Consider the following 26,658-nt stretch of genomic DNA (forward strand, 5'->3'; position numbering starts at 1 on the left):
CTACAAGCAGTTTTTTAATCACTGGGTTTTCCTGAGCAGCTTTTCTTTTTTAGAGTAAATCAACTTGCTGGAGGTATTTCACTAATCCCAGATTAATTCCATTCAAATCTGGCATCCTTCTCAAACCCAGTCATCTAAAACTCAGCCTTCAAGACCCAGCTCATCGGCTGTGAGCTGTCTCCCCGATGTATTTTTAAATGAAACCTTCTCAGCATGCCATGACTCAGGAACATTGGTTACTATGAATTGAAGATTTCCACAAGGAAATGCAGCACAAGAATTTTGGTTGCCCATTCTATCCAAGTTCCTATATAGTGATAAAATCACAATATGCATTAGCTATTTTATCACTTATTATAAAAGTAAATTAATACCTACATACATTTCTGTATGGAGTGCTCCCCAATTAATTATCTGCAAAAAAAAAAAAACCCTCTGAAATTTAAGAGGGGACAAAAATGTATCATTTCCAGCAGCCACTAGAGCATGAATATACTATTAGAAAGATAAGCCTCTTGGGCACAGTATTTCTTGTTATGGTTGTTTGCTTCTACATGCAATTCTGTATGTATATCAACACAAAAGAACATACAAACAAAAGCTCACCATATAGCAACAAATTAGCATCTTAATACACAGTGTAGAAAAACTAGTTGTTACTTGACATCTGAGGACCTTTTCAGTTTCAAGAGCAATCCACCAAGCCAGACTTGCAAAGAACTGGAACAGACTCCCTAGGGAAGCCATTGAGTTCAATCCCATAGGTCTTTAATGTCAACCTCAGAAACAAATGGGTAAAAATCAGCTCTGCCTTGGGGCAGAGAGGTGAAGATCCCTTTCAAATTCCACGGTCCTCACCTCCTGCCTGTTTTTCTTTTTTTTCTGAGGCATTCCTTCTCTCATCTGCTTACTTCTAGCAACCTTTCCTTGCTCTCACTCCAGTTAAGACCAGTATCATGCTTAGAAATAAGCTTTGAGCAAAGTATGAAAATTAAACACCATCTCCTTACCCATCCTCCTTGTTGAATGATATAATCTGCTGAATAGTCTTCTAGATATGTCACCCCAAAGTTCACAAGTGCACTCAGTGGCTCCTGGCCCCGTCTGGTTAACTCCATCAGAAATTGTTGTAGCAGAACCAGGGGTACCAAGACCTTCAAAAGAACAAGAATTGTGAATAAATACGGAAAGCTTTATCAATAACTACTGTTAAACCAGAAGAATTCACGTGGTCCACAGAAAAGGTCTGAATCTGTAAGTTCAAAGATATTAGGGACTATACACTTCATTTCTGTGAAGACACAGGGCAAAACCACAATACAATTCAGTAAGAAAGAGGCACATCATCTGATAAGCAAAACAGCACAGCCTAAAATGAGAGTTTCACAGAACAGGACTGCAGTACTTTCTTAAGCCCCACTTCTTTCCAGCACAAGATTCAGGTAAAGAAGCAGAACAGGTCCAGAATTTGCTACTGAACTTCATACAAAAATGGAAAGATGCAACATTACAAATAGTTTGAAGGGATATGCATCTACATTGTACTTAAACAGCAAATTCATATACATTCTTGAATAGATACACTGCACTAGTCAAGTCTCTTTAGAAGTTCATACTTGGCTTTCAGACAGGACAGAAACAAACACCTCCCAGCAGCCTAACATTACAGACATGTTTAAATCAACAAACACAAACCCCTTTCCATGTTAAACTCTCCCTCCTATGCCAAATTTAACAAGTACAGGATTCCCTCCTTGATTTCCTACTCCCATTCCTCCCTCCAAACCTTTTGTCTTTAACTGAACGCTTGGCCTTACCCCAAATGTGAATTGCTCTGGAAGACTCAAGGCTCTGTCAACCCACCTCCTTCTTATTACACAGTTCTAGACACTTCCTTCTGAAATCATGTTTTTGTTTGCCTAAACAATATTCACTTGAACTTATAAACTCTAAATTTATTCTCCTAAAGCACACAAGTGGCCCTCTGGGCAAAGTTTATAGGCAGCACTTTGCCAAGGTCAGGAAACTGGTATGAACTGAAGTCATTAGCATTTGAAAAAGCGCTATTATGATACCAGAAAACAGTATTTGTTTTACTGCACCTAGCTTTCCACAAATGCATTACACATCTCTTTACTGTGCAAATAAGAATGTTGTTTCCCAGCTGCACAAGGTAGATGCAGGCTAAAGCTACTGCACAGACTAAATGCCTCCTCTTCTTTCAGCCAGATTTTCTTTTCTGTAAATTCCTAGAAGTCATGGTGTAGGCTGCAAAGCTCAAGGAAGACAAATAAAAAGTAGGCTGGGTTTGAGATTTGTACTAAATCCATGGTGGAGTCACAGAGATGGGGCCTTAAAAATCCCTGTAATCTGATAAATTTAAAATGTTCCAGCTGACTGTATCCCTGCCCACAGCAAGGGGGTTGGAACTAGATAACCTTTAAGGTCCCTTCCAACCCAACCATTCTATGATTCTGTACTGTTCTGGGATGAACAGTTAACATTGCAGTCACTAAACCAGGAATGAGATGGTGCTTGAATTTTACGAGCCTTGGAGTTTTTGAGTTTCTTGTAACTAAACTCAGAGGCAGAAGGGGTACAAACTTAAAATGCACACACATATGGAGCAGGTCAAGGTCAAGTAAGTGTCAGAAGAAACTTCAATCTTTTTGGATCAAGATAAAAAAAGCATGCTGTCAAGACTAGCCATCTCTCAGAGGTTTGGGCACTCCCACGTTAACCACAACAGCATGAACAATGAGATCTCAAAATATTTGACATTTACTGTAAGCTGAAAGCAAGAGAAGCAAAGGCAAAAAAAGGCTGCTTAGGAAATGAAGGGAGCTCAAATGTTGGCATACAGAACATGATTGTTGCCATCTTCCTTTGTAAACTTAAATATCTTATCCATCCACTCCTCACAAATTTAGCAAGCCTCTGCAGGCCTCAGGAGCAAGGGACCCAAATCAAACTCTAATACCCAGTCCCATGCAGACCAACAAACATCGCCCGGTTTTCTTTTCCCACTGAAATTATTGACACTTCTGACTTTGAGATCAGTAAGAACGGGAACAGGCTTGCATGAGACTGTCTGTAAACTCATCAAAGAAATTACCTTCACAATACGTCCATAAAGGTTAACAACAGCTTTCTGTACATAAGAGTAGCTGTGCGACAGTGATGAAACTGAACTAGACCAAAGTAAAAATAAAGCCTTGACAATGAAAAACGACTGCAGTTCCCTCCACCAGTATGCCTAGGAAGGAATGCTAGGCGTTATTTATATTTTGACTGAAAAAAAACATACACAGTATCAAGCACAGCATGACAGAACATAGTTTGCAGGAGAAAACTTCCGGGGAATCATTTAAAATAACAAACTTTACTATCAGAAGATTTCCAATTAATTGTGTCAATGAAAGATTTCTGTCAGTTATGCTACTGCAATCCCATAGTGCAATATTACAAATTCAGACATGTGCCAAAAAAGCACCATTACAAAGAAAGTTCAGAGTCTTTGAAGAAGTTCTGTCCAAAGTCATGGCCACTTCTGTGCACCTTTTGACTATTTCAACATAAAATTCATCTAATTCTTTACAACTATGTCTTACATTTTTGTTGGATTATTCTTTGGCTCCATTATTCAGTAACATGGCATATTAAGATGACTGCTAACCTACTTACCAGTTCAGTTGACTCCCAGTATCAGTATCTGCTATCCTTTTATCTGATGCACAATAGTGGGATTAGGCATTTTGGGGTATGTAGGCAGTATTCAGTTTTAAGCTAAAAGCATAAAAACTCAATGGTGGAGTATTTCAATTTTTATTACATTTATTTGATTACACAAATATAGCTTGCCTTCAGTTTGGGGTGGTTTTGGTTTAGGCTGGTTTTAATGAGAGCCTTATTTCAAATACAAGGTGAAGATTCCTTTCTTTACAGAATCCAACATCATGACTGTTATTTTCACATCACCATTTTTGAGAAATACATGAAATAATTTATTTTCCTGACTTTTTTTTTTTTTTTTAACTAACAACCAGCACTTCTAATGTCTGTGGTAAACTTTGCTTCTGTGGGATGTTAATGGAAGAACTGATGTTGTACGTATTAGTTTACCCCGCAATATTTCCTCATCTAGATTGATATTCCTGGTTTAGTGACTGAAAATATTCCTTTACAGCTCATGTGCCAGCCAGTTAACAAAATCCCTTCAGCAGTTCAAACATAGTACTGCGCTCTGGAATCCACAATTTTAAATGGAAAAAAAAACCAGCTATATTTAGAAGTGTCTTCTTTCTGCTCACGCTTGCATGATACTGTTCTTTGAAAACTGGTATGTCTAAAAATGACACCTTCCCCACTGTAAACCAGACAGATCAAGCTTTTGTCCACATTCGAGCTCCAACCAGCTAGCCAGGTAGGTGACCCAGTACCTCCCAGAAGTACGTCCTTACCTGTATGCCATCCTTCTAGCACACGTAACATCATGGAAGATTTGCAAAGACTACCCTGAGTCTGCTGTGTGCCACAGAGAAACTGGGCCTTTAAGTGATCAGTATGGCTCTCTGAGTGCACCACATTCTGTATATTAAATAGATGGGGCTTCTATAAATACATACATATAAAAATACATACCTACAACAGCAGAGGCTCAGAAATTTAAAGTGAGATTTTGTAGACTAGTGCATAGGCTACTGAAAGCAAAAAAAGCAGTGCAGGATGCCACTACTGAGCACAACAGAAACAGCTTACATGTAACTGAAAACAGATTTCATCTACTACCTTCAGTTAGTTTATTTCTTCTAGTCTGGATCAGCTGCAAGCTTTGATCACACAGAATTCCATCTGTGAGAAGGGATTTCCCTGGTTTTAACCCTTTGACATCTGCCACTGCGCATCTTCAATTTCTGCTCCACCCAAGAAACTATTGGATACATACAGCTCTGAACATGTAACAGGGAGTGAGTTAATATTTGGTTTGGGTAGCTCAGCTAGTTGTATGTTTTTTTATAATTTAATCATAAAAAGGAATAAGTTTCAGTTCTCCCAGTAGAGTCAATTTATATTTACATCTTTCAGATTTTCACAAACTTAAGGCCAGCACAGCCTCATATCGCTGCTGTGTGCCTGCTAATTAGACCTAATACTATGTCTATTTATAGCTGCTTTTTAACACTGTTTTTCTAACAGCTTCTTCTTTAGAGTGAAAAATAACCTAGGTTAAGGCTGCAGGAAAGATATCTAGATTTCTTCTGTTATAAAATACAATTCTGATTAAGATGATAAAGGAATTTAAAAGGAAATTAAACCAATGCAAATGTATTCCATCTCCTCAAAACAAGTATTATTAAAGGAACTGCTCGGCATTCCTGAAGCATCAAGCTACCACAGAACCCAACAGAAACAGATTTTGTATTATTCTAAAAGAATTCCTTTCTGGTTTGTTTGTGGACTCTAAGTTTTATAGCAACAAATGTTAAGGGTAAGCAAAGATGATGAAAAAGACTTCTGGATGATATTCTCAATTACAATGGCTGATGGGGACCAAAATCCATTAGCCACAGGACCTGCACAAATGGGTAGCAGCAATGAAGGCTGAATCATAAACACCTGAAAGTGGCTGATCCACCTACTCAGGACCCTGTCTTTGCAGGGGGTTTGGACTAGATGATCTCTAGGGATCCCTTCCAACCCTAATGATTCTGTGATCTTCAAAAGGGGCGTACCAATAGCACATGGAGAACAAGCAGGCAACTAACCTCTTCCCTTGCCAGCTGAGCCACAACGATGGACTTCATGCTTGTTTTTAGTTTTTACCAAATGAAAACTACAATGTGCTAGCTCAAGCCACCTTCTTGATAATAAGATTTCATGGTTGTTTTAAACTAAAATGTTATGAATCATAAGATAATAAACTGAAAGGACTCACGCACCAATTTTAATTGCTGGAGCCATGGGCAGTAACTTGTCAAGCAGTGTTTAATAAACTGCTTTAAAAGTGCCCACACCCCTGGTTAGATGATCAGTTTCTGAAGTAAGCAAGAACATCTATGTAAGGAAAACTATTTCTGGGAAAAAAATATCAAGGGGGCGGGGGGGGGGGGGGGGGGAGATTTCTTGTTTAAATTTAAGACCACATTGTAACAGTAACACTCAATTTGTGATTAAATTTGCAGTTATTTCATTTTCTCATTATGTTTCTGATGCCCACTGAACCCATCAGAGAACAATTAAGATGATGAATTTGAATGATTAATGGAAGATGAATCTGGAAACAGGAATTTTCTACTCATCCTACATTAAAACTATTATAGGATACTTCAGCTACAGATCTGCATTTTGTTTTTAAAAGAAGCTTCATATCATTTGAGATAACTGTTCCTGAAGAAGATAGGCACACCATCCTTATGTTTTCTGAACCATTTAAATATTGTGAAGATACTGTCACTTTTTATGTTCACCATGTTTAGCACCTTTTTTTAACATACCTTTTGAACCCGAGATGGGAGCAAAGAAACAATAGGGAAATATTGTGAAAACATCTGTCTCAGATTTCATTACAAAACTGCTAAAGAAAAAAAATCTCTCTTGGGAATTTAAAAGTGATTATTTTTAAGAAATTATGTCAAGCAACAACTCTTAACTATTCATTTGAGTATAATAAAGGAAGGCTGACCTAACGGTTTCATTAGATAACTTCTGGCTAAAATACCTAAAAAATACATATTATGTAATCTGCCACCATAGAATGGTTTGGGTAGGAAGAGACCTTAAAGACCATCTAGTTCCAAACCCCTGCCATGGGCAGGGACACCTTCCACTAGACCAGGTTTTGCCCAAAGCCCTGTCCAACCTGGCCTTGAACACTGCCAGGGATGAGGCAGCCACAACTTCTCTGGGCAACCTGTGCCAGGGCCTCACTGCCCTCATAGTGAAGAGCTTCTTCCTAACATCCAGTCTCAGTCTCCCCGTTCTATAGTTTGGAAGTCATTCCATCTAAATATCAGGAAACACCTTTTTATTGTGAGGGTGACAGAGCACTGGCACAGATTGCACAGGTTGATCATCTGTACCTAGTAAAACACTATGGACATCAAACAGATACAAGACATATCAAAGTGAAAGTCACTTATTTGGTACCTTATTCCATCCACTGGCATGGGCAGCTGTCTCTTCTGTCCGCTGTCGATATTCTTGATATGTCACCGGCCTGCAGAAGTTAAACCAACACTGAAAGTTATAAAAGGAAACAAAAGAACAAGAATAAAATAAAACTCTGAGTTTTCAGAGGACAAAGTATTTTTACATGTATCACAGCAACTAATTTTCAAGAGCTAACAAGTCTTGTGTTTCAGGACATAAAACACCAGCATCATCAGTAAGGAAGGCATCACATTCTCCCAGTTATATATAATTTCTTATAATTACTTCAGTGAATTTCATAATAATTTGATACTCTAACCTTGAAGAGTTGAAACCCTTATTTGCAAGAAACAGCACTTTTGGTCACAAAATTTCAGGAATTCAGTATTTTTATTTCAATAGATACCTCCATTTTAGACTTATCACATCTCTAGTTCTCTGAATCGGGATGATGACATTTCTCTCTTCCATACCCTCTCCTCTAAGATCATACAGTTATCTTAGAGTCAGTAACAATAAAGACTTTCTGCCAAGCAGCTTTAAAAGCAGTTGTTCTGAGCCAGATCATGACAAAAAGCAAGTTCAGACTTCAGTTTAAGGGGAAATAGCAGCAAGTGTTATCGGACAGAGGACTGCTTATTGAACTCCAAGAACCTGTCATGCTCCAACAGCCTACTGTACCATAACATACTTGTTATATGCATATATGAGGACAGGAAAATATAAACAAAATAAGTATTGCATCAAATAGCACTACTGTAGTAAACATGGGGAAAAGAACAGAGTTAAAGTACACTGGGGCTGGGGAGAACATAATTTGGGTTTTTCACTTTAAGTGCATTCTCTTAACTTCCTTGGTACATTAGTTTCTTTAAAATGCAAATCCAAATGAATCAGTGGGATGAAAAGAGCAACAACAGCTGCAGGAAGGATATTATCAAGAGATTAAACAGTAGCTTTAGTTTGCCTTATAAAAAGGCATGCGTGTTAACACATTTTCACAGGCATTTCATACTTTTTATGTATGCATACATGTATATAAATAGGAAAAATACTTAGAATGAAAATATTTTCCCATAGAAAACGTAAGAACAGAACAGTTGGGCTGCTAACAAGCTAGAACCACTTAAATTTCAAAGGCCTCATCTCAGGAACTTTCCAAAAAGAATGAAGCCGGAGTACATCACATAGGACCCCTCAATGTCAGTCAGCCAATTATCTACAACCTTTAAGACATTTAAACTTAAACTGCTGTTATTTCAATTACCACTTTAGACACACAAAAAGGATGGGGTGCAAGGATCACTGCTTATTTTCCAACTTGTTGCTGGTCTGCTTTTTTAGTGTGGAGTGAGGTATCTACGAAAACATCAGCTCTTCAAAAGATATTAAGTGCAAGTTTTTAAGGCCATATGGGATAAATGCCTGGCTGGTAAAGGCAAGTAAGCTCCTACATTTCTGGAGGAACGAACTAGCATACATTTTGCCACTTAAGGAGAAACTTGTACCCCACATACTCTTTTCTATGGGTAAATAATTATTAGTTTACACAACATCGAACTTGACTCTATAAAAACTAAATAAAGAAGCAGACAGTATATATGTTAGTTTCTGAAAGTTAAATGGTGAGTTGACAGAGTGCACTTGGATGACTCTTGGAAAAAGAGTCAACCCTCTTAATCTGTGTGGTCAGATGTTACATGGCACCTTTGTGAAATCCAGGTCAGAGTCATAGAATCATAGAATGGCTTGGGTTAGAAGAGACCTTTAAAGATCATGGGCAGGGAGGGACATCTTTCACTACATCAGGTTGCTCAAACCCCTCACTTTAAACAGTCAGTTTTAAATTATATTGGTCACAAAAAGTTCCCCCTTAGTTGTTGACTAGGGAGCTACTTAAGGAATAGATCACTAGTTAAGGAATCACAGAACGGTTGAAGCTGGAGGGCACTGCTCAAGAATATCCCACCTCTCTGCTCAAGCAGGGTCTCCTACAGCAGGTTGCCCAGAACCATGTCCAAATGGCTTTTGAGTATCTCCAAGGATGGAGATCCACAAACTCCCTGAACAACCTGTGCCAGTGCTCAGTCACCCTCATAGTAAAAAGGTGTTTCCTAATGTTGAGACGGAATGACTTTCAAATTTGTAATCTTCCAGAAGCCTTCCAAAAAGGGTATTTATTACCTTCATGAGGGCATGAAATGACTCTCTGATGCATATATGCAAGGCTTAAGCCCCATGCATCAGAAAGTTTACATTAGGTACTGGTATCTAGGCTTCTAGGATTTTGTTGTTCAAACAGTTCATGAACAGCTATGCAAACTCTGAAAGAGTAGTACTAGAGATTCTCATCTTCGAGTCATATTATTTAAACCAATCCACAAAACATAACTGAGTAGCTATTTGCTAGTGCTGCCTTGACAACTGCATTTATGTAACTGTCCCTAAAGTTGCGCCTTCCAGATCTCTACAAATACCTTTTGGAGGTCACTCAGAACAGCCAAAACTAGTTCATGTTGATCCATTTAAAATCAGGCTGGTGATTTACAATAGAAAACAAAGCAACCACAACAATTTTACTAATTTGCAAAAGACATTAATCGACATAGTAGCATGCCAGGTACAATGTGCTATATGAGCTTAAACTGGCAGGACAGCTCTTAAAGCACCAAGGTTAGTCCAAGGGTCCACATCTGCATCAGATGTGTACATGAATGGTGGTCATAAAACATGTAACTACTGTCCTTCCAGGGAAAATCTCCCCCTCATCTTCAGCCAGACTACAAACAAACCTTCAGCTCCATTCTTAACTCTAAGGTAAAAGAAGTTAATCTGGCTACAGCCCAGCATTCATGAAACTGTCAATGACAACTGGCAGCTGCCAGCTGCTAGTTCCACCAGCATCTCAAACTGCTTAAACTAGTCTCAGAAGTTCAATAATAAAAGCTTAGAAAAACTTAGGAATTTAAATTACTGCAAAGAGCAAACACCACAAAGAAGTATTTGCACAGTACAGCGCAGAACAAAACAAAACAAAACCAAACCCAGCCAGGTAAAGGAACATTGAAAAAGAAAGAAATGCAACACAAAACATAGTCCCATCTTTAGCATTTCAGCAGCAGTCACAATTCAAAAGGAAACACCTTCTCTTTGAGAAAAGCAAATGGAAACTCACTTGCTAAGCAAGCTCTGTAGTGCTTTGTGCAGATGTTCTTTAAGTTCCTGGGACACTTTCTCCCCTAAATGAGCCAGGCAGTCTTCTATTGAGCTCTCTGGGTTGGCAGGACTGAACACTGGGGAAGTGTGGCAGTCAAATCCTGTAGTGGTAAATGCTGAGAGACAAAAGTATACAAAAGAAAATAAAACAGATTCATGTAAGAACATCAACAGTCTCAGATTTCTCATCCCACCAGTTAATACAGTTTACAGAAGGGATGAAGAAATCCTAACTCTATAATCAAAAGATGTTATCAACAAACTGTAGTAAAACAAGTATGGTTAAAATATACTCTGGAAGTGGTACTTACGAGCCATAGATGACTTGGAACTACATTTCCCCTCCAGCTCTTACTTCACAACTGCATCCTAGCCAGGAAGTTAACTGAATGTGCTGCTGCTCTCAATTTTAAGCTGATGCTAACCCTGATGGAGTACCAAGAGAGTCTCTGTTCCATGGTAAAATTTGCCCTCACATGGACATAAGTATCTGCAGCAGTGCTAGAAGGTAATTTTTTTAAATAACATTTTGTTCGTCTAACCTTATCCTTCTCAGTTTAAAACTTCTAAGAAAGGTCTGTATGAATGAACATAAACAGATCTAGAGCCCTTCTACTTTGTATTACCAATTTGCAGCACACATGCAAAGCAAAGATTGTTCCCAAATTATCCTTTGGGATACCCAAAGGATGGGTGTCCTAGAAAAGCCACATCTACAAGTAAAGTAAAAAGTCAGCCTGGTGGAACCAAGAAATCTGATGGTTTAAGCCCACACTCCCTTTAGCTGTTGAAGAATGATTTCACTTCTGTCATCAACTGGAGCAGCTTAAGGGCTGCTTACATTTCATTATTTATAGTAGCCTATTAAATGTCATTCAATTGTTTGCTTTGGCTAGACTCCACCACTCCAAACAGTAACATTTAACTATTTTACTTCACATGACTATGTAGAAATCTTAGAGGGGGAGGAGGGTAGAGATTAAATGCATTCAAAAATATCTTTAGCTATAGTACCTGTTACAAATCAACCACCAATATAGTGCATAGAGGTTATTGATTGAAAGGGAAAAAGCAGAATAGCACCTTCTAAGATTTCTTCATCAAGATGTTTTAGCTCCTCCTCAATTTCTATCTTAATCTTCTCCAAAGCCTCTTTCTCCAAAGCATGTTGTGCAATAAGCTGTTGTTGAGTCCCTAAAAGAAGTCAGAGAAATTATTCAAATGTAGTATTTCAAATAAGGTAGATGATAGAACATGGTATTGACATATTAACTATAAAGGAATTCAAGGTGAAAGTTCTACTTCAGACAGCAACGTAAAAAGTGTGATCCCTTTAGGGCACTTACTGCTAAAGTTGTACTGTATGAACCCAGAAACACATAAATTTCCAGGCCTATTCAAGACAGAATAGGTACTTTAAATATGAATATATTACAAAAAAAAAAAAAAGAAGAAGGCCATAAACAGAATACATAACAGCCCTAAAACCAAACTTCTCTGAAATTTAAGAGCAAAATCAAACCAAGGCACATAAACAGGCAGTCATTAAAGCTAATACACTCATTATCAAGCTACACCAAAACAAAGCCATTTCAGTAGCAAAATACAAAATTAATATTGATGCCTGCAAAATCTACAAAAATACTCAGAGCAACTATGCAATGACATCCCTGAAGAGTCCTGAAATCTGTTACCTGTGCATCATTTTGCTACTCATGAGGAGTCTATAGGCCATAATGAAACAATTGAAGACCAGGTTACCAAGTAACAGTAGAGGCCAGGGACCCCCTAATTGCCAGTCAGTTGTCAATTCTCATCTCCTAATCATGTAATTTAGGAATTCAAAATGTCTGCATATCCCCAGAAGTACACATGCCATGGTTTGGGGTGATGAGTACACATTCCATGTGCTGACTCCAGATATTTGATAAAAGAAGTTGATTCAGCTGTATCATTCAGGATTACATAGACTCTCAAAACAGGCACAAAACTGTTTTCAAACAAGCCAAGGCATTTAAAACATCTGAATCTTTAAGAAACTGCCTGGTGAATGTCAACCTTTCCAATATGAGGCTGTATGGCAAGGTAACTCCTCATGTAACTGTTTTATGGGATGGATACTAGTAGAATGACCGGATGTCTGGGAAACAGTTCCAGCTCAAAACTTTTGCTATTTAGCTGCTTTTTCTTTGGGTTTGCTCATCTTTATTTCTTCCATCAGCTTTCAAGCATTTCTTCAAATCCTATCCTTAAAGCACACTATAAAAACTGTTCCATTAACTACTGTCTTATTTTTACTAAACATCACTGAATCAAAATCCTACCAACTGAAATTTTCTTCTTCCTTTCTTTCAGTTCCTTAAAATGTCCTACTTAGAGATAAAATGGGTATCTGTTACATCCACACAAATATAAAAGTGAATTTGGTAATGACGTACTCCTGATACTGTCCTGGTTTTGGCTGGGATACAGTTAATTTTCCTCCTAGTAGCTGGTAGTAGCCAAAGCTGTGTTTTGGCTTTAATCTGAGGACAATGCTGATAACACACCAATGTTTGAATTGTTGCTAAGTAATGCTTACTCCAATCAAGGAATTTTCAGTGTCCCATGCTCTGCAAGTGACCAGGTGCACAGAAACCAGGAGGGAGCAGAGACAGGACACCTGACCCAGATTAGCCAAAGGGGTATGATATACCACAGAACATTATGCTCAGTATATAAACTATCCTTGGAGTGAGGCTAAATAAACAAACAAATAAAATACACTACAAAGCTTCCCTCTGCTAAACATTCCACCTTTCAGCCATTTCCTTCCCTAAGTTTTGGGTCAGTTATCAGTCCTCATTAGCTCTGCACTCCACTTTCAACAGTATCAGTGACTGAGTTACACCAAACACACTTAGCTCTCTTACTGCTGTATATTTCTTAGATTCTCTTTTGGGACCTCATGATCTCTTGTGTCCATGATTTAAATACCATCTCCTGGCCGACCTTCTGATAATGTTGCCCGTGTCCACAGTTCCTTACTCGTGCACCCAAATACAGATGACTATCCAACTTTCTGCACCTACACCAGCTGCCTACAGCTCTACCTAGGCATCTAGACATTGTTCCACTCTACAGATGTTCTTCACTCAGTTGAAGAAAATAAAAGGGAAAGGATTTATGTCTGTAATGCTGGTATTATCTGACTTAATTTGTTCCTCATCACTTAACATTTCACACCCAAATCTTCAGGTGGGTGCTGCAACACCCAGTGTAGCTTGCTAGCATGTCTTTCTTGTATTTTCCTGTTTTGAAGACACTAAATCATAATTCCATGCTCTTATGACCAACTGTATTTTCTTTGGTTCATCTCTAAATCTGCTTGAGTCTGTTGTATCACCTTCTCCTTTCCTCCATAATGGACACACAATGTTACTAGTTTTCACATCAGAGTGTGAAAACCTCTACAAGCAATGATACCAGTTAACACACACAGATGTATATTGAGTACACTGTGAATTTTCTGAATTAAAAAAAATGCTAGACAGTAAGCTTGCAAGGTCTCCTACATTTGAAAAGTAAGTTAAAAATATACTGAATATGTGCTAATGCTTAAAAACTCCGCACCCAGTAGATACCTGTGAGGCAAAACCTCTCTAAACCAAGGTAGATTGGCATGCAATGTTCAAGGGAGACCCTATAGCAGCCTTAAACTACCTAAAGGAGCCTACAAAAAATCTAGAAAGGGACTTTTTACAAGGGTGAATGGCTTTAAACTGACAGAGGGCCTGGAACAGGTTGCCCAGAGAAGCTGTGGCTGCCCCATCCCTGGCAGTGTTTAAAGCCAGGTTGGACAGGGCTTTGAGCAACCTGGTCTAGTGGAAGGTGTCCCTGCCCATGGCAGGGTTTGGAACTAGATGGTCTTTAGGGTCCCTTCCAATCCAAACCATTCTAGGGTTGTGTGATTTATGTGAACAGTCTAAAGGAACAACAGGTAGTCAGGTTAATTCTATTTTACTTAACCACACAGTGCTCATCACTGTGCTTAGAATAACTTTATTTAGCTTCTTAAATCCATTCTCAGACAGTCTCTCTTTGCCACTCTGAACAATAAATTCCAGAGAGAAGCAACCTGGTTAATGAACAGACACTCACTAATGCCTTGTCAGACCCTTTAAGTTGCCTCTTTGAGTGACTGAACCACTGCTTCAAGTGCAACAAGTATATGCAAGTACAAAGTCTTATTTCAAGCTGTGCTTCACCCTGTATATTGAAGGGATGGGGTTATTCAGTAGAGCACCCATTCTCACAGGACTAATGTGATGATGATCATACATGACAAGCTGTCATACTTTTTAATAAGTCAGCCAGAAAATGGAGGAACAGAAATTCCATTGCTGCCAGCATACAAAAGAGCTGTTTAGATAATCAGTGCTAGTCAATGGTTTCCATCTCGTAACACCCACGACTTTGCAGCTGCTGCTGATTCCAACAGCACCTGACTCTTCAGTTGTGCCAAAACATCAAAAACCTACCCCTCCCGGGCCAGTGACTCTGCACTGTTTATTCCCCTAATTATCAATGAACTTCAGCTTTCTGCATCTCCTGAACATTAACCACTACCACCAAAATTGCACCTAATGTTGGAGGGCAGCATATTTCAATAGCAAAGGTCCTTAGTGAGTGGTATCGTTTCCTCCTTTGGGCAACTTTCAAATCAGTTCACAAAGAAGTAGAATAAAACAGTAAAAAAACCTTCCAGTGCATGAGACCATATTTTCATTGTTTAATAATGCAAATGGTCACTATAAGAAGGCTCAGCTTAAAAGAAACTAAGAAAGTCCAAAATATTAAGACCCAAGAAGAGACAAGTGCCAACTAGCACTAAATTTTCTTTGTGGGCAGAGAGGAGGCTTAATTAAGAGGGAATTCACAGTCCTGGAGGGACCATCTCTTACTTCTTTAAGTCACACCCCAAAACCTTCCCTTCCTTGGCTCCGTTCAGGAAGTAGCTCCTTTATTAGCACATCTGCATTGGTCCAACCTACAGCATTTACCTTTTCAGCTTGTGACTTTCCATCTAAAGTAGATATATTTTGCCCAAAGAGGAAAATTTGTCAAGAATGAGTTACAGACCAACAGTAGGTGCAATGAAGAGTAAGTGAAGATACACAGATGGAGTACAAAGAAAACCAAGATACTCTGCAACAGGCAGTCCATCACCTGACGGCAGAAAATCTGGCAATGACAAGTATCCAACCCATGATGGTCAAAACTATATAAATGAGGTACTTCTGTTAGATTTAGCATGGTCTCTAATGAGCCTTGAGCTCACCCACAATGCATGAAACCCGACCATCTCTGCTAACTGTATATGTATTTCCCGAGATGTATCAGAGTTCACTTCTAACCAAAGCAAGTGAAAAAGAAATGAAAACCCCATTTCTCCCAGTAACCTTCTTAAACACTGCTCAGGTAAGAAATGTTTGTGGGAAACTACTAAAATGCCTTGATCACTGACTATATACAGCACTTCATACAGTAATTCTGAAACAGGTAAGTGGTCAAAAGAACATAGTGCACAATAACTGGATTCAAGTACTGTGGATAGCACCTCAGGGAAACTGTAACACTGTCAAAACCTTGTTCATCTTTTAAGTAATCTATGCCACCATGCGGCAGTGGCACTGATTATAAATCTTCCAGGTGCTACGTGAGCTGAGAGATCATTTAAGATTTCCCACTCTGACAAGGAAAACATGCAAAAACTTTCCGTCACAATCTTCATTATAGCCACAGGCTCATGAGATGGGGTCAAACCATGGGGAAGTAGATTGAAAAACAGAAATACAATGAAAGTTACTCCTTGATGAAACACAAAGAAACATTTATAATATATTGAATCACAAAACCAAAGTATTTTGACTCACTTAAAAAGTCAGTAGTACTAACAACTATGGCAGACTGGAAGCTTCTATAATGCACATGAACTTCAAATGGGGAAATGTAGAAATATTTTCAGAAACTTGATCCATGTTTTCTGTGTATGAACCAGTACTTACAGACAGTACAAGAGTTATGAAAAAATACTAAAGCTTCTCTCCACAATCTAATGAAGAGCTGAGAGCTTCCACACATTTCAAATAATGGTACTTGTCTGCTGCCCCAAAACACATGAACTCACACAGATGATGTGTGTGTTTTATCAGATTTAGCTGAGCAATTTGTGTTATTCATCTACCTGAAAACCTATCTAAAAGTAACAGATCATGGTTAATGGACTTTGCTTTAAATAAACTGAAGTCAGTGCTATGCAGAATCACTATTCTGCCAAAACTATAATAGGAATAATCTCTCAAACTATTGCCTAGTTAAGTTTGCTGGGTTTCCCTCTGAAGACACTGAAATCCACTACAGACTACACTGAAATAAATCACCTACAGAACAGCATAGAGCTATAATGTTAAAACACTGGTTTGTCTAATAAACCTGTCTGTTCTTCAAGAGCCTGGAATACTGTGGGTGGTTCTCTCTTCAGACCCTGCACTGAAGAGAAGCTATCTAATAAAAATATCAAAGTAGTGATCAGATGTTGACTTAGATCAGCCTTCTTTGCTTGAAGCTATAAGTGGTTTGAGTTCTTGTAATTAAAGCCATTTTTCTTGCAACAAAATCAAGACCAACCTAGAGATCCACAAGGAAATACACTGAGGTAATTTTCTATATAATTTGTCTGAGCTCTCTCTTTACTAAAGAAAGTCCCTCTGAAAACCACCAGGCTCTTAAAGCATATTATTTCTAAAATAATAATAAAAAAATATTACAAGCTTTAACTTGAAATCTAACAAATATCTTCAATAGTTACTCCTATCTGAATGTTTGGAACAAAAATACATAGATCAGAAGGAGAACTCTCTAGTACAAAATGTTGGAAAACAGAGGTTTGTGGGAGATGACTGTAGGAGGAAAAGGAGGGCAATGGACAAAACCATTCAATTTCTCCCACCACTTCTAGTAGAGATAAAATAATACCACTCCTGTCGGGGAAGAAGGCTTTTTTTAGCTGTCAGATACACTTTCTAGTTTAACTGGCGTGTTGAAACTGCACTGGAATCTGGGAGAGCACTGTAGAAGGATACTCACTGGAGGTACAGAAATACCAACTACACCTATCATGTCGTGCTCTGCTCATACAATGGAAAGATAGATCCTCCAGCAAGTGATACAAAGTGCTGTAAATAGGATCCTGCTCTGAACTGCCCTCTAGAGGAGCCCCTCAGCTCTCCAGTACTGAAGGAGAGTGAGGAGGTTAACATCACTGCAAGCGCACACAGTGAAAGGACAAAGGGTGATGGCTTTAAGATGACAGAGGGAAGATTTAGATTAGATATAGGAATTTTTTTTCACTGTGAGGGTGGTGAGGCACTGGCACAGGTTGCCCAGAGAAACTGTGGCTGCCCCATCCCTGGCAGTGTTCAAGGCCAGGTTGGATGGGGCTTTGAGAAACCTGGTCTAGTGGAAGGTTTCCCTACCCATGGCAGGGGATTGGAACGGGATGGTTGCTAAGGTCCCTTCCAAACCAAGCCATTCTATTGTATGATTTTGACAGCAAACTAAAACTAGGTTTTCTGGATCCTCCCCTTATACTGTAATATGACACAGAAATCAAACAAGGAGTAAGGATTTATTTGGACCTAAGAAAAATATATGAAGAGAACGTACCATATACCAGAGTCAATATGAATGAAACACATAAAATAGAGAAATGTTCTGCAACTGAAATAGAAATAGGTAGTAACCAAAAAATCACTGCTTCCACTGTTTCCCGTTAAAGGTTCTGTCAGCACAATAACCAAATTATAGCAAAGTGAGATTAAGTGACAGTTACTTTATATCAGAATTCTCTCAATTCATAAATACAGCGTTCAGCCATGGAGAACAGAAAGACTAGTGACCAGCATTTTAAAGTGCCACAAAAATTACCAGTGGAAGGAATTGGGGATCCGTCAAGATATTGTATCAAGGACTGATGACAGCGCTTGAAAAACACATTGACAAGCATGATGTAATGTCGTATTGTTATTATCCCTCATATGTCTTCATTACCAAACACCACTACTTCCCTCCTCATGACGGGATTCTGCACAACAAGTATTCGTTCTCATTTACTGGCTTTCACATCTCCTTTGTTCTAACCAGGTTTCTCAGACCACACTTGTTACTGTAATACCCAGCTCCCTCCCAGCAGTGCATTAGGCAGTGCAGGTAATACCCATTATGGGCTTGCTGCTTCTCTCACTGTCTCCCCAAGGGAGAAGATCGAGCATATAGAGCAGAGCTGGTACAGCTCTCCACAAGTAGGCATTAGCCACCTGCCAGACAACAAGGAGATACAGACTGTATATATAAACTACTTTATATTCAAAGAAGACGCATACGGTACTTCAAAATAAACACATAGCTGTTACCACACATATACCCTGGGAGTGCAGCTGAAATAACTGTGCAGTTACAAGCAAGGGGAGAATAAGTAGGAGAAAGGATTTTTAAAAAGTAACTGTCAGACAAATTAAAGCTGTTGAAAGCACGGAAAGCAAAAAAGCACGACAAAAAGTGAGTTAGGAAACAATTAAACAAGTCCTGAAGCAGAAGGATAGTGTTCGCACTTAGCTCAGTAACAGACTTAAGTCCACCCAAGGCATTATAAAAAAGAGTGAGAAACAAGATGACAGAAAGGGAAAATTATTTTATCCAGAGGCTTTGAACAGAAAGAAGTAAAAGCACTAAAAGAAAGATGTAATTACAGTGAAAGATGACCAGAAGAGGAGAAGCTGTGGTCACTGCCTGGTTTTGGGAGTGAGGGTGGGGGAAATGGAGGAGAATTTCCAATTTATGAGCGAAGGTTTAGAGCAACAAGGATGAAAGAAGAGATTTGGGAAGTATCAATGCTATTTTAATACTGAAGTGTTTTAACAGCAAATCCAACTACAGCCTACTGTCACACAAGCTAACAAATAATATCTCAAAAGTAGACTTGGTAGTTACCTTTATTCAGGAGCTTAAAAGTCCTCTTAACTGACTAAAAAAATTTTATTTAAGCATTTGTAGCCTACTTTTTATAAAGTTTTAATATTGCTCTTTAATTCAAATATTTGACATTTCAGTAATAAGAATCAGTTGAAAAGTTTCCCCTCAATTGCCAAGTTATTAAATAAACCCAGCTTTTTCTGAATCTTGTACTTACAGAACAAAGCAGACTCTTGCACATTGTAGCTTTATATGTACTCACTACATAAAATCATAGAATGGTTTGGGTTGGAAAGGGCCTTAAGATAGTCCATTTCCAACTTCTTTGCCATGGGCAGAAATGCCTTACACTGGACCATGTAGCCCAAGGCTCTGTCCAGCCTGGCCTTGAACACTGCCAGGGATGGAGCGTTCACAACTTCCCTGGGCAACCTATTCCAGTGCCTCACCACCCTCACAGTAAAGAACTTCTTCCTTATATCTAACCCAAACTTCCCCTGTTGAAGTTTAAATTCATTACCCCTTATCCTACTGCTACAGTCCCCGATGAACTCCCTCCAGCATCCTTGTAGGCCCCCTTCAGATACTGGAAGGCTGCTATGAGGTCTCCATGCAGCCTTCTCTTCTCCACGCTGAACAGCCCCAACTTTCTCAGGCTGTCTTCATATGGGAGGTGATCCAGCCCCATGATCACCCTCATGACCCTTGTCTAGACTTGCTCAAACAGCTCTATGTCCTTCTTATGTTGAGGATACCAAAACTGTATACAGTACACTTGCTGAGGGTGCATCAATCCCACTGTCCATGTTGCCGACAAGATGTTGAACAGGACTGGTCCCAACACCAACTCCTGAGGGACATCACTCATTACCTGTCTCCAGTTGAACATTGAGCCATTGACTACAACTCTCTGCATGCAGCTATCCAGCCAATTCTTTATTGACCGGGTGGTCCATCCATCAAATTGATGTTGCTCCAATTTAGAGACAAGGATGTCGTGTGGGAGAGTGTCAAACGCTTTGCACAAGTCCAGGCAGATGTCATCAACTGCTCTCCCCCTGTCCATCAGTTCCGTAGCCCCATCATAGAAGGCCACCAAATTGGTCAGGCAGGATTTCCCCTTAGTGAAGCCATGCTGGCTGTCACCCAGCACCTTGTTGTTTTTCATGTGCCTTAGCATGCCTTCCAGGAGAATCTGCTCCAAGATTTTGCCAGGCACAGAGGTGAGACTGACTGGTCTGTAGTTCCCTTGGTCTTCCATATTCCTCTTCTTGAAAATGGGGGTTATGTTTCCCTTTTTCCAATTGTCAGGAACTTCACCTGACTGCCATAATTTTTTAAATATGATGGACAGTGGCTTAGCAGTTTCATTCATCAACTAAACTCGTGAATTTAAACATTTAAACTGGGTACAGCCCAGTTAGCCCAGATGGGATATTCAGAATGAGATGTTATTGCTACAATAAACACATTTTCCAATAAAGGATTTTATGAAACTGCATTTTTAGACTACAGTGCCTCTCCTTTCATGGACCATGGATGCAGTCAAAGTGAAATTAATATACATATCTTAAATATACTAAGATGAATTTTATAAACGATATATAACTAGCATATGCTATATGCTTTAGTGCCAAACTGATAAAATAATTTCTGTCATAACTTTGATGCTATCTTTTCTTTTCAGGAACTTCTCATTTCATGGCAGATTAAGTTCAGTAAATGACAGAGTATGCCTTCTTAAACACTTGTTCGAAAAAAAGATTCTGAAGACTGTCTTTGTTCGCTTTTTTAAATACACCTTTCATAAGAGCAGGTTCTGAATCACAGGAAATAGTAGTGACTGAAACGTCATTAAGAGTGACAAGTCACCCAAACAATCTTGACAAACATTGTTTAAGTGCTTGCCACCACAAAATCAAGTTTTACTACCTAAGTTTATGCGAAACACAACCTAACAAACTTAATTTATTCTGCCTTCTATTTATTTATTTGACCTCCTGCGTGCGTAAACCTGTTCTGGAAGAAACATCTGACTATTTGACTTCAGACAGTCCTTGATTTCTTAAAAATAAACAAATAAATAGATGCAGCTTAGGCCAGGTTAAGCCTCACAACTCTGCACTACCCCTGACTGACAACAACAGAAGCATTAACGTAATAGGACAAAACTATTTAGCACATGAGATTGCTCAAGTCATCATCCAGAGTTCATGCCTGTAAACACCACCTCGCCCCTACTTACTTCTACTTTCTGCCCAAAAATAAGCAAGCATGGGCTCAAATTCTCAAGATGGCTCAAAAAAGATAACATATATCCACCCCTCCTCACCTCAAAACAGCAACAAAACCCACTTACTTGCTTCATAAACACCAATCAGTCCTGGCATAGCTCAAGTTAAAACAGTAATTTAAATACAAACAGCTTTGTTTCTGTCAGCATCTCTTTCCATTTTTTTAAATGAATGAGACACATTACACTAAACATCATTACACTAAACATCCTGCACTCATGCACAAACAGCTGAAGAACTAATTGCAAATACAGTAAATACGTACAGGTGAATATACAAATATTACCTTGTGTTGAAGGAGGAGGATGCTCCTGTGGCTTCTCTTGTGACAAAAGTCCCAGGTAGCTGAGAACTACGTATTTTGTTTCATAGTGAAATCCTACAGGCACAGCAGTAGAGGACGCCATCGGGTTGGCTTGTGATGTGGCAGTTCTCTTATGGGGCACGTAGGGTTTTCTCTGGGTAACTGAGGAAGACTGTAAGGAAAGAACAAAGTGTTTTGTTTGTTTTTTTTTTTTCTTTTATAAGGCTGCAATAGGTCATGAACTCAAATTTCACAAGGAATTATGTAACAATAATGAAGTAATATCCAGGGTTTGCCCTGATATCCTATGCGTTCTTATTTGAATAAGAACCATGCAGAGTAAAACCAGCTGCCCCCCAGCCCAGCAGCCTGCCTGCCTGCTGCCAGCAGTGGCATTTCTCACTCCAGCCTGGCATACATACTCTCACATTAAAGCAAATTGGACAGTTCCTCACCATGTGTCAGCCTCCTAATGCCTCCCAACTCAATCACACGCACAAATACACATGTATTCATGCAGAGAGGTTTTGAGGGATTATGAAGACTTAGTTAACTAAATTTTGAGGTAATAAGGCAGGCTCAGAGGAATCTCTCCTTCCCTAAGCCTCTGATAAGTATTTTTCTGATTCTCTGCTTTCTCAGATTCACTAATGTAATGCTACAAAATTTTCATGCAGAAAAAGTGACCACAATTGCCTTGAATTCATTTTACTGTTCCAACAGCAATGGAAAACATATGGTCAACAGAGGAAATTCCACATTTGTTGTAGGGATTGGAAGAGCAGATGGTAGTGTGTCCTGGATTTCTCACCTAGACATAAAACTTACAAACTAGAAATCCACACCTACAGGCAACATTTGGGCAAAGAACTACCCTGGTTTACTGTAATTGTTTTGCCTTCCCCCCCCCCCCCCCCAAACATCCAAATCAGAACATCTGGAAAAACTAACGTGGAGAGAAATTAGTATCACCCATACAGAACAAGGTAAAAAAAAAAAAAATCTCAGAAAACAACATGGAAGTGGGGAAAAAAAGCCATACAACAGATTGAAAAGAAGTTTCAGATTTAAAAACATGCTTTAGCTCCTTCTATTAGGAACAGTCTGGATAACTACTTCCAACGTGCTATCAACTTGATGAATCGAGTCATTTTGGGAGTTTAACTTAAAGCCCTAAATATTATTAAGTTCTCCATCACTTCAAAGAGTCATTCCCAAATAACTAGTAGCCTATTCTTGGCCAATGTCTAAACGAAAGGCATTCAAAAAACTTCATGTTCCAAGAACAGCTACTTTACAGATAGTGAAGGAGCCAGACAATTTACTAGTGTGAGACTGCAGGTTCATTTAGAAGAAAAATTTAAACCAAGTTTAAAGTTTAAAGCACACAGAATGAGAAAAACACGCTATATACAGAGAATAGGAGTTGGAGCATCTCCAGAGAGTTCCTGATCACACTGAAAATGCCTTGAGACTAAGAGAGAGAACCAAGTTCCCAAATCAAAGCACAACCTGCAAATGAAGCTTCAAAATTTAAAATAATAAACAGAGCAAGTGAAAGAAAAGCACTGACCTGTCTACCTATGCAAGATGTCTGGGCTAATTTATAACCCCCTCCTCCCTAGAAAGGAATTTAGATTAATAGCAGTTGTACCCTGGTTACTGAGGACATACAGAACTGTAACTGTGCTACGGCATGGTTCCTGTGTGAGTAGGTAGCTTGGCAAAAAAAAAATCATCTGTCAAACTAAAAGCCATGAAAGGAAAAGAGTTGGTGTAAAATTGGCCAAGTGTTCTTTCTTTAATCTTTAGCAACCCTAGCTTCTGAAACTCATTCAGTATTGAAAACTGAAGAGGACTCTTCCATGAAGACTATAGTCTGGAAGCCCTGCCTCTTGCCATGTATTTCAAAATGCCTGAAATCCTTTAGCAGAAAGATTCAGTTGAATCTTTGCTATGGCTTGAACCAAAGTAGTGATGTATATAGGAAAGAACCAATGTTGAAACCGAGTCAACACTCATCCGTGCTCCCTTGAAGTAGTAATTCTATATCTATGTTGCCTCTTCCATCCCAGAGTGCTCCTCAGGCAATGTATCATGCTTCAGAAACGTAACAGATTACAGCAGAGGATAAGCACAACTTTTGCACAGTACACAGTTACCTTTCAGCTGCTTCCATAAACTGACTGTTTCAGAAAGCAAGGATATATGGTAAAAATAAGTGCTCAGAAAACATTAGGATCCATTAACAGTAGTACTGCTCTTAGGACCAGATCCTCAGATGTCGTCTTCACATCACCGGGTGTGAAAGATGCCATTCACCAAAAAGCAAAAGCTCCCCAGCACATTTCACTTCTGGTTTGTTCAGTAGAGATCCACAGTACTGAAATCAACATGCTTTTTGCAATGCCTGAGCCACAGCGAATGGGAGCCCTTCCAGACAACCTGAACTGATCTGTCCTGAAAAAATCAGTCTGACAGATGGTCCAGTGATATCCAGATACTACACTGTGGATCAAAGAACAAGTCTGAATATATAACAGAGATTATTCTTCAAAATACAATTCAAAATCAATGCAGGAAATGAAAGAAAGAAACAGTAAAACAGTCAATCAAAGCAAGCATGACACTCTATACCAGCACAGTGATCCACCTGCAAGACTGAGACCTCATTCACAGATTTCAGCACGCTTAGCTCAGCACTTCTGGAGCAAGCAGGAAAAGTGGGAGAATCAGACCACAGCTTACTTAAGTGGTTAATGCTTCCCTGGGAAAACAATGAAGAAAAAAAGCTTTATATGAAAAGAAAGTAATCACTTTGGTTGATATATTCTGAGAGGTAGTTTTATGCAAAAATGAGAAGGGAGACTTCAGAACTTGAATGGAAGAAATATCTTCAGCTTCACATAAAAGAATGTCATACTGGAAACGCACTTCAGAATCACTGGCCTTCCCTTGAGAGAAGCCCACAGCACAACAACTGAATTACTCATTTTCAACTGTGAATGACTGGGTTTGTTTACAAAAAGAAATAGAGCAATATTGACTCAGATACTGTAAATATCTCAGAAAAGGCCATTTTTTTCAGGAATAAGTGGGATTAAAAAAGGACACACATCTTGAGAGGCCAAATCAGAGGAAGGAGAGCTTTTCTCTACAGGACCAAAATGGAAGAGATCCAGAAACTGTTCAAGAGACTAAGACAAAAGCTTGTAGGGGAGATATAACGGACCAGAGCAAAATTGGGCATTATACAGACTACATGAGCCTCAAAGGAAAGGTTACTTCTGGTGTAACAGTAAAAAAAAAAAAAACAAACAACAAAACAGAACCTTTCTCAATTCCTGCACCCTTGGGGGAATAAAAGGCTACCTACCCCTTTGAAGCTTGCTTACTTGTTACTCCTCCGACCCTGCTGTTACTTGTTTCACGTGGGCTGAGTGGCTCAGCCGACCTGAGAACAGGAATTCCAATCAGACTGACATTTCTTCATGCAATCTGTTGCATCCTAATCCACAGAAGAGTTTACACCACATAATGAGAAAGGCAAGTCTACCAATTAATAGAGTGAATATTATCCCCTCGCAATGAGGGTCTGCTATGTTTCCATCCTTACTTGCAAAATCCTACTATGCGCTAAGCTGCACTTACTGTGCACCACTTCAAAGTCAAAGTGCAACAGCACTATGGTAACTGCCCGTAAGAAAGGTTCATCAGCTGCCACTAAGATCCAGCGTGCATTTATTCGACTGTTGCAAGTCCGACTGCCTTTTGCATTTAGAACTGAAGCCTTACAAAGTATTATCCTGCATGTTTCTAAACAAAGCAGTGGGTGATCAATATTGCTACTGATTTCTAATGCACTAAAAGCACACATGCAGAAACTGTCCCTCACCTGTCACATACTGCCTTCTTTTTACAAATACCACCATCAGTAACGGCCACAGTTAATTTCTGCTTGAAAAAGGAGTCAATCTAGGGGGTGCATGCAGTTCCCATCTACAGTCTGGGTTACCAAGCCTCACTTACTGGCTACAAACTTAACCATGCTAGACGGTGGCGTTAGCAGAATACTTCCTGCTGCTGGAGAATTGTTTCAAAGTGTGGTCTCAGTCACCAAGCGTTCACTCAAGCAGACACGGAGACTTGGTGAAGCAACAAAACATTAGCACCGGAGTTCAAATCATTTTTAGGGCAGTGTGCCACTGATATGTTCACAGGTTTGGGTCATCCTCCTGGCACCAATCCCTGCAACAGGTAACCGCTCACAACTCTAATCTGCAGCCTTATTTACCCAAATGTATTGAATTTCAAGGAGCTGCAGGTCTACAAAACCACACCCCGTATCAACAAGATGGAAAATATTCAATCACTCTGCAACCTTACCAGAAAGTTTGTGTAGGGATTTGGGGTGAGACTTGCATGCGCAGACTGGTTTAACCTGGAGCAGTTTGCCTCTGAAAACACTTCACGTAACAGGTAGGACTTTCCAAAGCACCAGACTGCGATCAAGTTGGGAGATAAATTCTTTTAAATACTTTTCCAACAAGATACGAGAGTATGACTAAGAGATTGTTTTAATAAACTAAGAATTGCTGAGTTCAAACATGTCAGCTCCTCCTGGAAATGAATCAATATCGCATCCATTACTGATCCTCTAGTGGCACTGAAGGGATAGAAGTA

The 26,658-nt window shown here is 39.2% G+C and overlaps 1 protein-coding gene across 2 annotated transcripts in view; it reads right to left on the reverse strand.

Annotated features, from left to right (window-relative positions):
- Positions 1–26,658, reverse strand: part of BCL2L13 (BCL2 like 13) — a 39,626-nt gene that overhangs the window by 11,789 nt on the left and 1,179 nt on the right. The window contains exons 2-6 of one of the 2 annotated variants that reach the window (XM_057427904.1): positions 21,958–22,147; positions 11,449–11,559; positions 10,325–10,481; positions 7,147–7,216; positions 1,011–1,154 (exon numbers count right to left, since the gene is read on the reverse strand). In XM_057427904.1, the coding sequence (XP_057283887.1) occupies positions 1,011–1,154; positions 7,147–7,216; positions 10,325–10,481; positions 11,449–11,559; positions 21,958–22,078 (603 nt within the window). In that variant the 5' untranslated portion in view covers positions 22,079–22,147. Of the gene's footprint in view, positions 1–1,010; positions 1,155–7,146; positions 7,237–10,324; positions 10,482–11,448; positions 11,560–21,957; positions 22,148–26,658 lie in introns of those variants that run through there. The other variant, XR_008974732.1, reaches the window with a different exon arrangement.

Source organism: Pezoporus wallicus, unplaced genomic scaffold (assembly GCF_028554395.1).
Source record: "Pezoporus wallicus isolate ANWC-B61680 ecotype Strahan unplaced genomic scaffold, APGP_CSIRO_Pwel_v1 contig_2908, whole genome shotgun sequence".
Taxonomy (NCBI): Eukaryota; Metazoa; Chordata; class Aves; order Psittaciformes; family Psittacidae; genus Pezoporus; species Pezoporus wallicus.